Here is a 15842-nt window from a genome sequence, read left to right as displayed (position 1 = left end):
GGTTAACAGTTTTATATAATGTAATAAATAGCCTAATAAATGCAAAAATACTGTAGTTTTTGTCTGATATAACAATAAATACAACTTTATAAGCTATCAAGCTATGAAATATTTTTGCGGCTCCAGACAAAAAAATGTTTGGGAAAAAGGAGCAAAATGGCTCTTTTAGTCAAAAAGGTTGCAGACCCCTGGACTAGATGGATCATCAGAAAACAGGACATCAGCCGTCTCTAACCAATACCAGTTTCTCCCTCTGCAACTCCAACTTTGCCTGCTCAGTTTCCTGCCTCAATTTTTCCACAGACACCGCCCTTTCGAGCTCAATGCCCTGTCGCATCTTCTCCACAGCCAACTCCTTTTCCGTCTCCAACTCTATGCATAATTTGAGCAACTCCTTCTGCTGCTCAAAATTTAACACGGCACTCTGACCCATTATTTCGGGCTGAGGTAAGTGCCCTGTGCGCACGGAGACAGGAGCATCCACTACAGTGGCAAACACATGATCTTTTAGCAAACAAGCCCTTAAGTTCGCCTTCACTGACTCTTTTACTCTCTTATCCTCATAATCAGTGCTTGAATTGGAATAAAAAAGGTGCCAGTACTCTAAATCAGCAACAAGTATTTTGCACAAAGTCATAGTATATCCTATAATGCTGGTGGGTTTGTCTCTTTACTGTATATTTTAGAAAGGCTCACTGTACTTAAACGAAATGACTCAGGGTGCATCTGAGATTAGAGGGGGTGCAGTGGTAAAGTGCTATTTTTATAAGTGGGGAGTGGACCTGACACCCTCTAGTCTAGGGGGGTCCGGGGGCATGCTCCCCCGGGAACATTTTTTTTAAAATATTGAAGTTAGATGCATCAATCTGGTGCACTTTGAGAGCAAAATGAAGAGATATATGGATACCTCTCAACATCCATAATGAAACAACTGTAAACAGATTTAGTTTTTCTTTATGGATATAAAAGAAAGTAAAGCTTGACTCCTACTGGCTGGTTAAATTACTCCTCGTCCCTGAGGCCACTACCAGTTTTTTGTGCCATTTTGCTGGATTTATTTGTCAATAGCGTTGCTGCACAAAGTGATAGCCCTCTAGTTTAAATCTACTACCCAAAAAGAAACATATGGAGATGGGTTACTATTTAAAACAAATTGCAAATCTATTTGGGAACATTGGGGCCGGGCCTCAAATCCTATAGGGGGGTCCGGGGGCATGCTCCCCCGATAAGATTTTTTTTTAAATGTTGGACTTAAATGCATCAATCTGGTGCATTTTGAGGGGGAAATAAAGAGACTACACCCATATGAAACAAAAATCTTACATTTAAATAATCATAAAATCATAAGTACATGGCCATAACCAATAACATACAATATCCAATATGAAAAAACATTGAAACTTGTTTATTTATTTGTTTTTGGTTCATTTATAGTTGTGAGTGTGTCTGGGCTCCTGAATCGGCCTCTCCTGTCTCCCTCCTCTCCCCCCTGCTCCTCTTTGAGGCAACAGCAAAGACTAGTTTTAGCTCTCAACAAGTTTATCTTACCTTTTTTCACCTAGTTAACATTTTGTTTGTATTATTCATGCATATTTTACTAATCACTACCCCCTCAAATGGAAATATGTGTTTACATAAATGGTGACCGAACCGTTTGAGACCCACTGAGATAACTTAAACTAAGTTAACTATCTAAAGACTCAGAGAGTAATTTATCTCACCAGAGCTGTAGTTTCAGCCTCTCAGTCTGACAGCAAAGGACTCTCCCTCCACCTTGTTGTTGAAAAAGCTCCTTATATCCGTTAGCGCAGCTAGCTAGCACCAGATGCTAACAACAATACACGTAACCGGTGCGTGCGCTTTCTCGCTCGCTCGCGCCACACATACACCAACACACACCATCCCGAGCTTGAATGACACACAGAGAACAATCGAGGGCATTAGTATGATCTGTATGAAAGTGGCAATGTCGGCAGGCCACGTCATGTAGACAGCCAGTCACCCTCTGTGAGGCAGAGTCAGACCCACATTTGCGCTGCGTTACGTTTACAATATATACGTATATTGCCGGCGGCTGAGTACCTGCATTTTACTGAGTACCGGCACCTTGCCGGTACTCAGTAAGAAGTGCCGGTACCACATGGGTAAAAATCAGAAGTGCCGGTACTGCGTACCGGTGAGTACCGGCCCAATTCAAGCACTGCTCATAATCATAAAACTCAGCTATTTTCACCAACTGTTCCTTGGTGCACTGATCCAAAAACCTTTCAGACGGTGCCGCAACAAACGCCGCCACAATCTCTTCCATATTTATGACAACCGCTATTTTTAGAGAGGAAATGCAATTTCTTAGCCCACCTGTGTACACAGTAGGAATGAGCAGCCCCACTAGCTAACTTCCTAACCACAAACTTACTAGGTAACTCCCCCCCTAGTCTTCATGAGGCGTAGTGGTGGGTATTTATGCACTTACAGCCCGCTGGACCGAGAGAGGCTACCAGGTAACCGGCAACCCACCTGACCCACGGAAGTGCTCCCGAGCAAGTTTAGGGAAAAGGGAAAGTGAAGCTCTAACCGCCGTACCCCAACACTATCAAGGCCCCCCCAGACGAAACCCAAAGGGGAAACGCCTCTTGAACCTACCTGGGGAAACACTCCTACAGGTATTGTACACACAGGCGGGACCACTTCCTCCTATGTTTCAGCGAATAGCTATGAGAACAGATCACAGCTACCGGACAAAAACAAACCTCATCACACCCAAACCCGGGACCATACGCGTTAAAAATAGCGCATATACAACCCTGAAGAGTTTATTGCCGGCCACTAGAGGGCAGCGTCACTGCTGTCGCTGACCGGATATGCTGATCATTCACTCCGCCTCGAGTTGAGACGTTCATCCACTCATTCATGTAAGATTGTTTCCACTATTGTTTGGTGTGTCTATACTCTGTGTCGTTGTATATATTTGTATTGGTGATGACATGCATGGATGTCAGCTTATCTTGCTGCATTGCTCTGTTTCAGGGTGTCGTCATCCTTGTCATTAAACTACCGAAACTGAATTGAGGAGTGTGTTTCTTCATGACGACACCATGGTCGTTGTTGGATGCCCTGTCCCCGGCTGCGAGTTCGAATCCGAAGACTTGTCTGAAGCACTCGTCATTGCTCTATTGACGATTCATGGATTTAGCCACCAGCACGCAGCCCCTTTCATGGCCACGCCAGCCCAGGCCCCAGCCCCTCACGACCCGAGACTCGATCGGCCCAAAGTTGATGTGGGCGTGTCGATAGAGGAATGGAACGTGTTCATCCACCGTTGGAACGTATTCCGCGCCGGCTCAGGCATAGGGGATGCCCAAGCCCCCTTCCAGCTGTTTCAGTGCGCTGGGCCTGTACTTGGAGACAGCCTGTTGAAAGCCGTCCCCGACGCCGCTTCTGGACCCTTGCCAGACCTAATCACCGTCATGCGTTCCCTAGCTGTCATCCAAGTCGCTATATGCGTCCTGCACACCGAGCTACTTCAGTTACGCCAGGAACGCGATGATACATTCCGCGCATTCGCTGCTAGAGTACGGGGTAAAGAGTGGACTATACTGACCACATTATCCGTGATGTTCTGCTCAATGGCATTTATGACTCGGACATACGCTGCGAGAAGCTGGGGACACCTGACGTCCTGGTCAAGGCAGTTAACGACGTAATTGCACTTGTCGAGAACAAAGAGATGGCCCGTAATGCTCTCCCGTCGTCCTCCCTATCAGCCATGTCCTCATTCCGGCGCCTGAAGACGACTCCACAGACAAGCCCCGCCCGAGCCCTGCGGACGGGGCTAAACGTGCCTCGTGCCTGGAATGTAAGAGCGTCTTTAACGTCTTCACGGAGGGAATCCTAAGCCTCATCAGGTGTGCATCGGCTGCTGCAGGGCCCGCCGACGACACAGGCGTCAACAGCCATTGGGTCGGAGCTGGTCTCCCAGGTCTCGTCGGTGCAAGCTGGGGCCCGCCCTGGCCGACGTCACGGGAGCCATCGCAGACGCCGCACCCCTACGTCGCATGGCTGTGTCAACAGCGAATGGAGACGTGCCAGGCTGAGAGACCACCCCCGAGCATTAATCACCATCTCGATGGACATGCCAGTCAGGCTGAGGGATGGCACCAGCAACCGGGGCTCGGCCGACGGAGCTCGAATATCCGCCATCGCGGACACTGGCGTGCAGTCGGACCTTTGGTCTCTGGAGGAGTTCCTGGCCTGCGGTTTCTCGCGGGACGACCTGCGACCCGTCAGCCTCAGCCTGTCGGCCGCCAACCGCTCCCCTATAGCCATCGAGGGAGCGTTCTTCGCTAGGCTCTCGACGACCTGCAGCGGGGGGCGTGTTACATCCTGCCGTTCCATGGTATACGTGAGCAGCTCAGTCCGGGCATGTACCTCTCCTACGAGTCGTTGCTCCACCTCGGCCTCTTGCCCTTGAACTTCCCGTCGGACGACGTTACAGGGGGGCCCAAGGACAGGCGTAGCCCTGACACGGCTGACACGCCAGACCAGCCCTTGTCCGTCAATGCGACGAAGTCAGCCAACGGCGGCTGCGTGGGGCCAGGTGACCCCCGGTACGCCCAGTGCTCATGTCCTCAGCGCACGGTCCCCCCGGGGCGCCCCGCAGCACTGCCGTTCCCTTGTACGCCAGAGAACAACAACCGGATGAAAGGTTCGCTACTCGGGAGATGTGCCTCGTCGACATTCAATACTTGTCCCCATCGGGCACTACCATGCATGGAGGGGCCACCTATCGAGATGCACGTGGAGCCCGCAGCTACGCCTAAGGCATGCCACACCGCGGCTACAGTGCCTCTACACTGGCAGCGGAGGGTCCACGAGGACCTCCTGCGGGACGAAGCCCTTGGGGTCATTGAACGCGTGCCATACGGCGAGCCAGTGGCGTGGTGCCATCGTATGGTAGTCACTCAGAAGCACGACGGTTCCCCCCGCAGGACCGTGGACCTCTCCCCCCTCAAAAAGTTCTGCCAACGTGAGACCTTCGCCACTGAGCCCCCGTTCCACCTTGCACGCCGCTTCCCGAAGGGCACCTTGAAGACCGTCACGGACACCTGGAACGGCTACCACAGCGTCCCCCTGCGTGAGTCGGATCGCCACCTCACTACCTTCATCACACCCTTCGGCCTTTGGCGCTACACGAGGGCACCACAGGGTTTCCTGTCATCAGGGGATGGCTACAACCGTCGGTTTGACGCCGTCCTCTCGGACTATGAACGCAAGGAACGTTGTGTGGATGACACCATCCACTATGACACCGACCTGGAGCAATACTGGTGGAGGACCATCGACTTCCTGATGCGTGTCGGCCGGTCGGGCATCGTGTTGAACCCGGATAAGCTTCAGTTCGTGGAGATGTGCGTCAATTTCGCTGGCTTCAGGGTGTCGGAATATACCATCGAACCGCTCCCGAAATACTTGGACGCCATCCGGGACTTCCCCACCCCAGGCTCCACAACGGACATCAGGAGTCAGTTCGGCATTGTCAACCAGGTGACTAACTACGCCCAGTTGCGTGACACGATGGCTCCATTTAAGCCGTTTCTCAGCCCATGCTGTGTGTTCCTATGGTCCCCCGTGCTGGAGGAGGCCTTCCAGACGTCCAAGCAAGCCATAATGGAGGCCATCCGCGAGGGCGTGGAGATCTACGACATGCAGAAGCGTACCTGCCTCCGCCCTGACTGGTCCATGCGTGGCATTGGCTACTTCCTGCTCCAGCAACATTGTCACTGTGCCTAGGGCATACCGGACTGCTGTCCAGGAGGATGGAGGATCACCCTCGCGGGTTCGCGTTTCCTGTCCCCTGCGGAGCAGCGCTATGCGGCCGTCGAGGGAGAGGCCCTAGCTGTGGCCTGGGGTCTGAAACAGGTACTTCACGCAGGGGTCCGACAACCTCGTCGTGGTCACCGACCATAAGCCATTGGTGAAGATCTTTGGCGACCGTACGCTGGATGAGATAAAAAACTTGCGTCTGTTTAGACTCAAGCAGCGCACCCTCCTATGGCGCTTCGACATTGTGCATCTGCCTGGCAAGAGCAACTATGACGCTGATGCCACGTCGAGGCATCCTTCCCCCTCGGGCTCAGCGAACGGCCTCTCATTGGGGCTGCCGAGCGGGCCTGACGCCGTGGAGTCAGCACTCATGGCCTCCATCCACGACGGGAGAGTCCTTCGGCATCTCCATGCCGCTCACCAGGGGACCTCAGCGTTGGGGCAGCATGCCCGAGCCATAGTTTACTGGCCCGGGATGTCCGGGGACATCCAGGCCACCAGGGACGGGTGTGCAGACTGCAACCGCAATGCTCCGTCACAGGCGGCTACACCCCTCCGGCCGTCCTCACCCCCGTACATGCCATTCGAGGCGGTGGTTGCTGACTTCTTCGACTATGGTAAATGGTAAGTGGTAAATGGACTGTACTTATATTGCGCTTTATCCAGTCTTTAAGACCCCTCAAAGTGCTTTACATACTACATGTCATTCACCCATTCACACCCATTCATACAGAGCAGTGTACCTTACTCTAGGACCTAACATTCACACACATTCACACACCGTTGGCCATGCCATCGGGAGCAACTCAGGGTTAAGTATCTTGCCCAAGGATACATCGAAATGTTGACTGCATGGGCTGGGATCGAACCCACAACCTTCTGGTTGAAAGACGACCACACTCCCTCACAGCCACAGTCGCCTATGGGGGCCGCCACTACCTAGTTATCGGGGACCGGCTCTCGGGCTGGGTAGAGGTCCTGAGCTCTACGGTGTGTACTGCCCTGGAAGGCTCAGCTGGCCTGGTCCAACACCTCTGTTCGTTCTTTGCTACCTTCGGCGTACCGGAGGAGCTCTCGAGGGACGGTGGTCCGGAATTCAAGGCGAGCCACACTGAGGACTTCCTCCGCTTATGGCACGTCAAACACCGTGTGTCTTCCGTTAGCTTTCCGCAGTCGAATTGGAGGGCGGAAGTTGTGGTTAAGACTGCTAAGCGCCTCCTGATGTCCAACACCGGCCCGTCGGGCAGCCTTGATCAGGACCGCTTCCTACGTGCTATGCTGCAGTTGCGAAACACGCCTGACCCCGACTGCAACCTCTCGCCAGCGCAGATCATCTTCGGCCGCCCCCTTCGTGGCTCGCTGTCCTTCGTGGCTCGCTCTCCTTCGTGAACCACTTCGAGAAGTTCTCGAACCCGAATATCCGCCTGCTATGGCGCGAGGCATGGGCGGCGAAGGAGGATGCCCTTCGGACCCGAATGTCCCGTACCACCGAGTCTCTGGGGACTCACTCAAGACCGCTCTGCCCATTGGCACTCGGCGAAAGGGTATTCCTCCAGAACCAGCAAGGCCCGAGCCCCCACAAATGGGACAGGTCAGGGATCGTGGTGGAGTCGCCGGGCCACGACCAGTATCGGGTCAGGGTTGACGGTTCGGGACGTCTGACGCTGCGCAACCGGTGGTTCCTCCGTGCCTACACGCCGGCCACACCCTGCGCCCGTAAGCAGTCGGCTGCGCCGTCGCCGCCGCCCGCTGCCCTGGGACATCAGCCCCCACCTATCCACCCAGGCTGGGCGACGCCCCAGGGGATTGCTCAGCAGCCGGCTGTTGGACCCCGCGACTCAGCTATGGGCGCTTCCCCACCGGCGCCTGCTGGTGAGGCGTCCTCTGACCTCACCGTTCCTACGGGTGCCTTCCTGGGCGCACCGCTCCCGGGGCCGCAGTCAACGCCGACGCTGCCCCAGCCTACTCGGCCGGGCCGCGTGAGGAGGCCGCCTGCACGTTACGAGCCCGAGTCCGGCAGCTGGATACGGGATTTAGACCGTTAATCTATTCCGGCCCATAGCTTTCCTGTCTGGGGGGGATGAAGTGTTTATCGCCGGCCACTAGGGCTGTCGCTGACCGGATATGCCGTGCTCTGACCCGGTAGTGCCGAGCGCTCCATTTTAGTTCAAACATTGTTCATTCACTCCGACTCGAGTTGATACGTTCATCCACTCATTCATGTAAGATTGTTTCCACTATTGTTTGGTGTGTCTATACTCTGTGTCGTTGTATATATTTGTATTGGTGATGACATGCATGGATGTAGTACTTTGTCAGCTTATCTTGCTGCATTGCTCTGTTTCAGGGTGTCGTCATCCTTGTCATTAAACTACCGAAACTGACATTGAGGAGTGTGTTTCTTCAAACCCCATAAAAGGCCACATACGTCACTGTCATCCGAGGGAATCCCCAACACGTGGCGTAACAGTCATATGGGCGATACTGCTCCCAGCTTCTCCCCCAAAATAAACTCAGGCTACCAATTAGCCACGAACAAAGGCTAACTCAGGTACAGCTAACGCCACACCAACCCAACTAACTCCCGGTTCCTACTCACGATAGACGAGCCCCCAGTTGTTATGACCGGCCCGTTGGCCACAACAGAAAAACTAGGAGAGACGCTCAAAGTTTCCAATAATCACGGCGCTTTATTCGGCGACACCAAAAAACAGCAGAGGGTGGACGAGGGGAAAGGATCACCTTGAGTCCCTTTGCAGCGGGCTTGGAGAGTCATGACGGGCGGTGTGACTCCGGGCAGCTGGGCTTAAGTAGCACCTCAGGCCAGGTGTCCCCGATCTCGCTGATTGGCCTCTTCAGCTCCACCCCATCACAGGACCTGCAAACTTCACACCCTCACAGGCCCCAGGCTCTGGGGCCGTCACACTTGGTCAAATGTAAATGTAACCTTTTGCTAAGAAAGTACACTCAACATCACTGATGTGTAGGTGATCTAGTATTTAGTCGTGTTTAATGGCATGTATATCAGTGTATTACATATTATATTGACTTCTTTGCATGCAAACAACTTTTTATCTTCTTTTAAAAACAGGTCATAATCTTATTGTTATACTTAAGAAATTGCTGGATATCACAGTCCTTATAATTTATCAGTCTTATTGAATATTATTGTGTAGGTCCTTTTTATTTTACTGTAACTTTGGATGAGGTTTTCATGAGTCAGTCAAATGAATTTGTTTTTATATGCCATATTCATATGTATCACACACGTAAGGGTAAGGCACAAACCTATTTAACAAATGTAATGCAATGGATAAGCTTCATTTTCACTGAAGTCACATATAACGTCATACTGTATCTAATATTTAAACAAATCATTTCCTTGTCACTAAAGCATTGACTACGCTATTCATCGTCCTTAAATGCAGGCATTAAGTTACATGTTCCGTTCTACAGCCACAATAAGGCTGTTTCTCAAGTGTGATGATAATACAATGAAAAGAGGCATTGGTAATAATATTAAAAACAACAATGTTTGGGTCGTTAGTCGGATAGGCGGTTAGCTGCAATAAATAACTCCAGTTCAACAAACCATATTACAGTATTTACGGGAGCGTTATTTCTGGACCATCTTGAAATGTGACGTTCATATTTTAAAGATACACACATTTCATTGTGAGGTTGATTTAATATACACTAAGCCTCTCTTCAACAATACATTGACGTTAGCTAGTCTATTTTATGCTATAGTAGAGTATAGCGAATTTAAATAAACCTTAAAAATGCATACAGTAACCTAACTAGCAAACTAACTATCTAACAAGGATGACCTTATTTTAGCATCCTCGCACAGAAGCCTTTAGGTATACAGTAGCATCCCACTTAATGTTTTACATCTTGGATGCTACGTATAGCATCGTTAGCACAGATGGAGCTACGATTGCTCAAATGCTAACCCAACTCTAAACATTCATTACGTTAGCTTAATATGGGCTCAGAACAGTCTCATAATACAGACATGCACACAGAAGGATTCACACTTGTATTTCATGATCCGCAAAAGGATTCACACTTGTATTTCCGGATCCACACTTGTGTTTTTCAATGCACACACAAATGTGTTCCGTTTTTTTTTTTTTTTTAAATCCAAACTCAGAAAAAAGTTGTACATATGTATTTTTGATCCACACATATTTGTTTTCCGTTTAAATCCCCTGAACCTGCAGACACAAACCGCTTTCTGTGCATGGATCGCTGTGCATTCGACTACAATAAGCATGTAAATGTTAATCTACAGCTCCGGCGATCCACTAGCACCGGAGTCTCTGGTCTCCACCTGCAGACTCAGTCATCCTCATCAACTATACTGTAGCGTCACCTTGGATACGAGTCCAAACAACTCACAGACACACAGGCCAGGGCGCTGACAGGGCGCCCTTTGAGCATCAGATCTGACGACGCTGATTGGCTGAAATTATGTTTCGGCGGCATAGTTTACAGATAGCAAAAGTCAGCTTGTTGGCTGCTGCTGCTCTGGCTGAGGGCTCTTTTCTACCGCCCGGACGAGAGAGGGTAATGATACACGTTGTGGCCAGGCAGGAAACATGTGACTTATCAGTAACTTTAGACATCGTAAAACAATTTTAAACGAGATTTTATTGTAGATTATACATTTTACTGATACCAACTATATAATATTTACCTTGTTCATTAAAAATAAAAATAAAAATAAAATAAATATATATATATATTTTTTTAATATTTGTTTATTTATTTTAAATTTTTAATGACAATCAAACATGTGGGAAGAGGTGGGGCGGCGCCCCTAGCGCCCCTATGGGCCGGCCGCCACTGATTAATGCCGCCACTCATAATTATAAGGTTTTGGTCCGTCATATGACGGACCACAACCTTATAATTATGAGCCTGCTAGGCGTCCAAGAGACCAGGAGCAGCCAAGGATTAGAAGAAATAACGGCCATCGGAGAGAAATTGAGCTGTGGTGTGAGGAGAACCAGTGGAGAACTGGGCAGCTATCTTGGTGAGTGACCGGCGTTAGCTACAGAATGTTAGCTAACGTTACATCACAATATTGTGAAGTTATCTATCATATATCAGGCTATAACTAACGTAGCATTGATAATATAGTAACTTTACTTGCAGGACTGTTGATACTGATCCATAACAGAAACAAATGCGCAAGTATCAGCCGTATCTCGCGTTACCTAATGCAACTCCACACTACTATAATGGCTGCGAGGCCCATGAGCAGCATAGACAGACAGGTATTTAGGGTGTACTTTGAGGATTTGTGACTTTGCAGACCGTTTACATGCATAAAAACCTTCATAACACACAAGGGGACGGGTACGGAAAAGCATGACATGGGACCTTTAATGCATAATAATTGCATTCTCCAAAATCCCTATAAACAAAGCATTATGGACGTAAAACTGGCTGACGTCGAAAACTTGGATAGCTGCAGAGTTAAAGGTCCGTTTTTGTTATAGCATTAAAAGAAAGAAACACATTTGTCCCTCTTTGTCAGTGAACAGACAGAATGGAGGACTAGGTTTGAATATCCCGCCCTGCCTTGCGACTCTCCCGAGCTCCAGGAGGCGGAGGCTCTCATTAACGCTCTCCGGTCCGGCGCGGAAGGTTGTGTATCCGCGAGCTCCAGTGACAAGATTTAGGAGGAACAACATTTAAAAGCAACTTTGGTATAAACTACTAAGCTTTGTCTTGCAACTAGTAGCCGAAAGAGGAGAACCGTTTCCCCGAATCCAGCGTTTTATCCAGCTTTTCCTTTCTTTCACGGAGATGTATCGCTGCTTGGAGAACTACTAGCGAGCATCGCTGCACACCGAAGCCAGGATGAGTGGCAGCTTCCCGGTGTCCGGCTCGGCGCCCTGCCGCTTCGCACACTACTTTGTTGTTTGTGGGATAGACACAGAAACTGGGCTGGAACCGGACGAACTAGCAGGTATGAGGTCTCCGTTCTGTGTCATGTTGTTTATGGGAAAAAACATTCACAACTCAGCTCGGCACATTTCATAAACATTGTTGACTAAAAATATCCCTTCACCGCTTAAAACATGTATTTTATTCAGTGCAAAGCTACACTATGATATCAAGGACACCAAGCTCTGTAACCTAAACTGACAAAGTTGTAAGTCATCACCTTAAGTAGCACACTATAAACCCTCAAATACCCAGTTAATGGCTCATGGTTTACAGTTGCTGTGTAGCAAAGCTCTGCACATAATGAAATGATGAAGACTGAGAGGTCCAAGCATATTTTCTAAAGTTTATCATCTGATTCAAGCTTTCTGTGCCTTGCGTTATTGCTCTAAACAGGTCAAAGTCAAACTAATTTTCATAACTGTAGACTACTGTAGTTTATATTGATTGTATTTACCCAAAGAATGTCAATTTGATATTATCTTGGGTCAGATGTATTGTTTCCTGAAGAAAAATGTGGAAATAAACTCTACAAATCCTTATTTTTTCATGATAAGGTTTTCCTTTCATTCGTTTTTACTTGTTTATTTGACTTTTCTGATGAAACAAGCGAAAGCTGAGTTGCATAAAGGCTGCCACAAGTGTGGTTATAGGTGGTGATGCTGCTTCTACAGCAGAAGAAGGATTTGAGCAACAAAAGTGGCGCAGAAAGCACTGTTTGTTCATGAGGTTGGATATTTGGAGCTTTGAATAACTATATTTGATATAACGATTGCTGTTGTTGTTTATTCATAGCTATCAGGACATTTCCCTCTCCTCCAGTACAGCTTTGGTTTTGCAGATATGTCACCTCTGTCATTGACTGGGTTACCATCCTATTCACATTACCACAATGTGTAGTTACTTTTTTTGACAAGCTTTACGGATGTAGGATAAGCAGAAGACTTTGTTGCTGATCAAAGTCGGATTGGCAGCTTCTGTCTTTGTAACTGAGTCTCTGGAGCAAAGTTCACAATAGTAAAGTCTGTGAGTGTTGAAAGCAAGCTGTGATTGCACTTTTAAAAAAAAAACTGATTTCAAGTGTGTGTGTGTGTGTGTGTGTGTGTGTGTGTGTGTGTGTGTGTGTGTGTGTGTTGCCCTGATGCTGTAGCAAGTCTCTGAGGGGACACTGATAAAGCAGCTCCACCATATTAAGTCCATAGGCCGCACTGCTAACACCAATCGCTACGACTAGCTGATCATCTGGTGTGTGACCTATCATGCAAAATGCACTTTTGTACGTCTTTTATACATGAATATGTTTCCCCGGTGTTCCAGGGAACTCACCAAGTGTCAGAAAACACAACCCTCTCTATTTTCCTCCATACCCAAATCTCTTAAAAAGGGGCTGCAACGGATCTGATACAGACTGATCCAGATTTGAACACTTCTATGACGTCACAGAAGTGGCGCTACGGCTATTGGGCCAACTCCACCAATCAGGAGGAGACAGCCACTGACATTGCTGTTCGAAAGCGCTGGAGACGCTGTAGTACATATGCCAGGCCTGTAGATGGTGCTTTTCTCACAGAATCAGCCCATTGACAGTGTTAAATTGAGCGAAATGAGGAATGGCTAAAATACATGATCTGTTTGGTATTTTGAAAAATAAAAAGTATAAATATGCCTTTATATAGGTATGGTCCTACACTATATTATTCAAATATAGCATGATAGGTCCACTTTTTAATTATGGGACTAGATAATAGTCAGATTAGGGCCATAATAAATGATTAGTATCAAATGTGACCTCTCTAAGTGTCTTGATTTGTCCAACCAACAGCCCACAATCCCCCAAAATGTATTACTATTGAAGAAGAGAGTCAGTGGACATTTTCTCAATTGTCAGTAATAGATAGGGCTGCTCGATTATGGCAAAAATCATAATCACGATTATTTGCGTCAATAATTGATATCACGATTATTAAAAACATTACTTTGAAAACATCGATTTATTGGAGAAAATAAATTTGAACAGTATGTTTTTAACAGTTGATTACCCTGAACTTTAAGAATAATTCAACTAAAAAAAAAAAAATGTAATTTGAAAAAAAAAAGTAATAATAATTTAAAAAATAATCTTTTTATTGCGATTACGTTGTTTTTGTAATCGTTGCAAGCCATAATCGATTATTTACGATACGATTAATTGAGCAGCCCTAGTAATAAATGTTTGTATTATCAACGCACAGATCGATCCACCAAACATACAGTAACTATCAAATGACCGGTTCTGTTGATGATGTCATTATTGTTGATGAGATCATGTGAAGGGAGGGACACATCTTTGAGGTGGCCTGGGGGGGGGTTCTTGTCAGATATCATTGGCTGCTTTCATGATTTGTATTACAGCACTGCCACCTGTGAGATGTCTCAACTCTTCTTTCCTGTGATGTTTATTTCTTTGCTTTTTCATTGTTATGCTAAACACAGAATTACAACCTATGCTGCTATTGGTCTGAAAGTAAAAGGACATCTGTTTAATCTGGAGTTTCCAAGACCTGCATTACCAACACGCGCATCTCACATGTTTTAGTGTCGTGGTTTACGGACTTGTGTGTCAAGAAGCTGATTGGTTTGATCCAGCTTATGTAGGGAGGCAGAACAGAAAACAAAGAAAGATCACGTACAAAGCAGTGTTGCCGACCATTTTCACACCACTACAGTGTGCGAAAAAGTACACGTCCCACCGTCCGGGACATGTTATTTACAATATCAGACAAGTAGATCTTTCAATTGACTTGTCCGGTGGACAAGTGACGTTTTTCGCCCGGATTTATTGTTATATTATTGATAGATTCAGTTTACAAAAGGCAGAACTCATTCGCAAATTGGACGTGTCCGCCATTGTTCGTTTAGAAATGTTAGTTTCGGTTCTGTTTGTCGATTCCTAATGAAATGCATCTCGCCGCTTTCTGTGCAGGGGCGGGGCGGGAAGTGTAGCACAGTGGCAGGGTTGGGAAGCAAAACTCGGTTCCGAGTAGGAACAAATAACAATTGTCCGTTCCCGGGATTGATAAGAGTTGTGAGGACAGGAGGCGAAGCCGAGCCCCGCGGACCGCAGCTCCCTCTCTCTGCTCCGGATCAGCTGATCGCTGCATGGTGCAGCTCAGCGTCTCTCTCTCTCTCTCTCTCTCTCTCTCTCTCTCTCTCTCTCTCTCTCTCTCTTTCTACACACAGCGGATTCACTGCCCGTTTAACAGCCTCATCTTTGTCAAACTTTCTTATGTTCTTTCTCTAACACGTAATGGAGGTTATTAGGACTTTTAGCTCCTTTGTTGTTAATATTGACCGCCATTTCCTTTATGAAGTGAAGCAGCCTCCCTGTGTCCTCGCGCTGTAATCATATCCCCGGACCCCCATACTCGGAGGAGCACAGGGATGTCAGTATTGTTTATAAGGCAGGGTATAGAAATTATTGAAATTAAAATACTATCTATTTACTTTTACAAACAGTGAACAGCTGGGCAGCTGCAGCATGTGTATTGCAGGACATGTGTAAGCGTCTTTGAGTTTTAGAAAAGCGCTAGGCCTATAGGCTATAAATATAATGTATTATTATTATTATTATTAGGCTTATGTGTTGGACATGTGTGGTTGGACTCTGTCTCACAGGCAGGTTGCAGCATGTGTGTTGCAGGACATGTGTTGGACACACAGATTGTGTGGTTGGACTCTGTCTCACAGGCAGGTTGCAGTGTAACATCAGAGGAGACTGGGCCAATTGTACATTCTTAAACTGCACCACTTAGAACTAACAAAACAATGCAGAGATTATGTTTATATAATTGTATTCAATAACCGTAATAAATTAAACAGTATGAACTGATTTGTAAATAGGAATACAGATTTGACTTAATGTTTTCATAAATATATTTTTCTCCCAGTTTGTCATGGGACTTATTTTTACCCTCTCAAAGAACCGGAATCGAGAACCGAAAATAACTGGAATCGAAAAGCAGAACCGGAATCGTTAAAATCTAAACGATACCCAGCCCTATGTGTGATGCAGTAAAATC

The 15842-nt window shown here is 47.4% G+C and overlaps 1 protein-coding gene across 7 annotated transcripts in view; it reads left to right on the top strand.

The window, feature by feature from the left end:
* The first annotated feature begins 10747 nt into the window (after positions 1-10747).
* Positions 10748-15842, top strand: part of dennd5b (DENN/MADD domain containing 5B) — a 67351-nt gene continuing 62256 nt past the window's right edge. Inside the window, exons 1-2 of one of the 7 annotated variants that reach the window (XM_079654357.1) lie at positions 10787-10864; positions 11644-11806. In XM_079654357.1, coding sequence (XP_079510483.1) covers positions 11698-11806 — 109 coding nt within the window. In that variant the 5' untranslated portion in view covers positions 10787-10864; positions 11644-11697. Of the gene's footprint in view, positions 10865-11241; positions 11807-15842 lie in introns of those variants that run through there. The other 6 variants (XM_079654361.1, XM_079654362.1, XM_079654358.1 and 3 more) reach the window with 6 other exon arrangements.

The sequence above is a fragment of the Notothenia rossii genome (genome assembly GCF_949606895.1).
Source record: "Notothenia rossii genome assembly, chromosome: 10".
In the NCBI taxonomy this organism is placed as follows: domain Eukaryota; kingdom Metazoa; phylum Chordata; class Actinopteri; order Perciformes; family Nototheniidae; genus Notothenia; species Notothenia rossii.
Note: the sequence above shows the minus strand (reverse complement) of the source record. Positions and strands in the feature narration are given on the sequence as shown.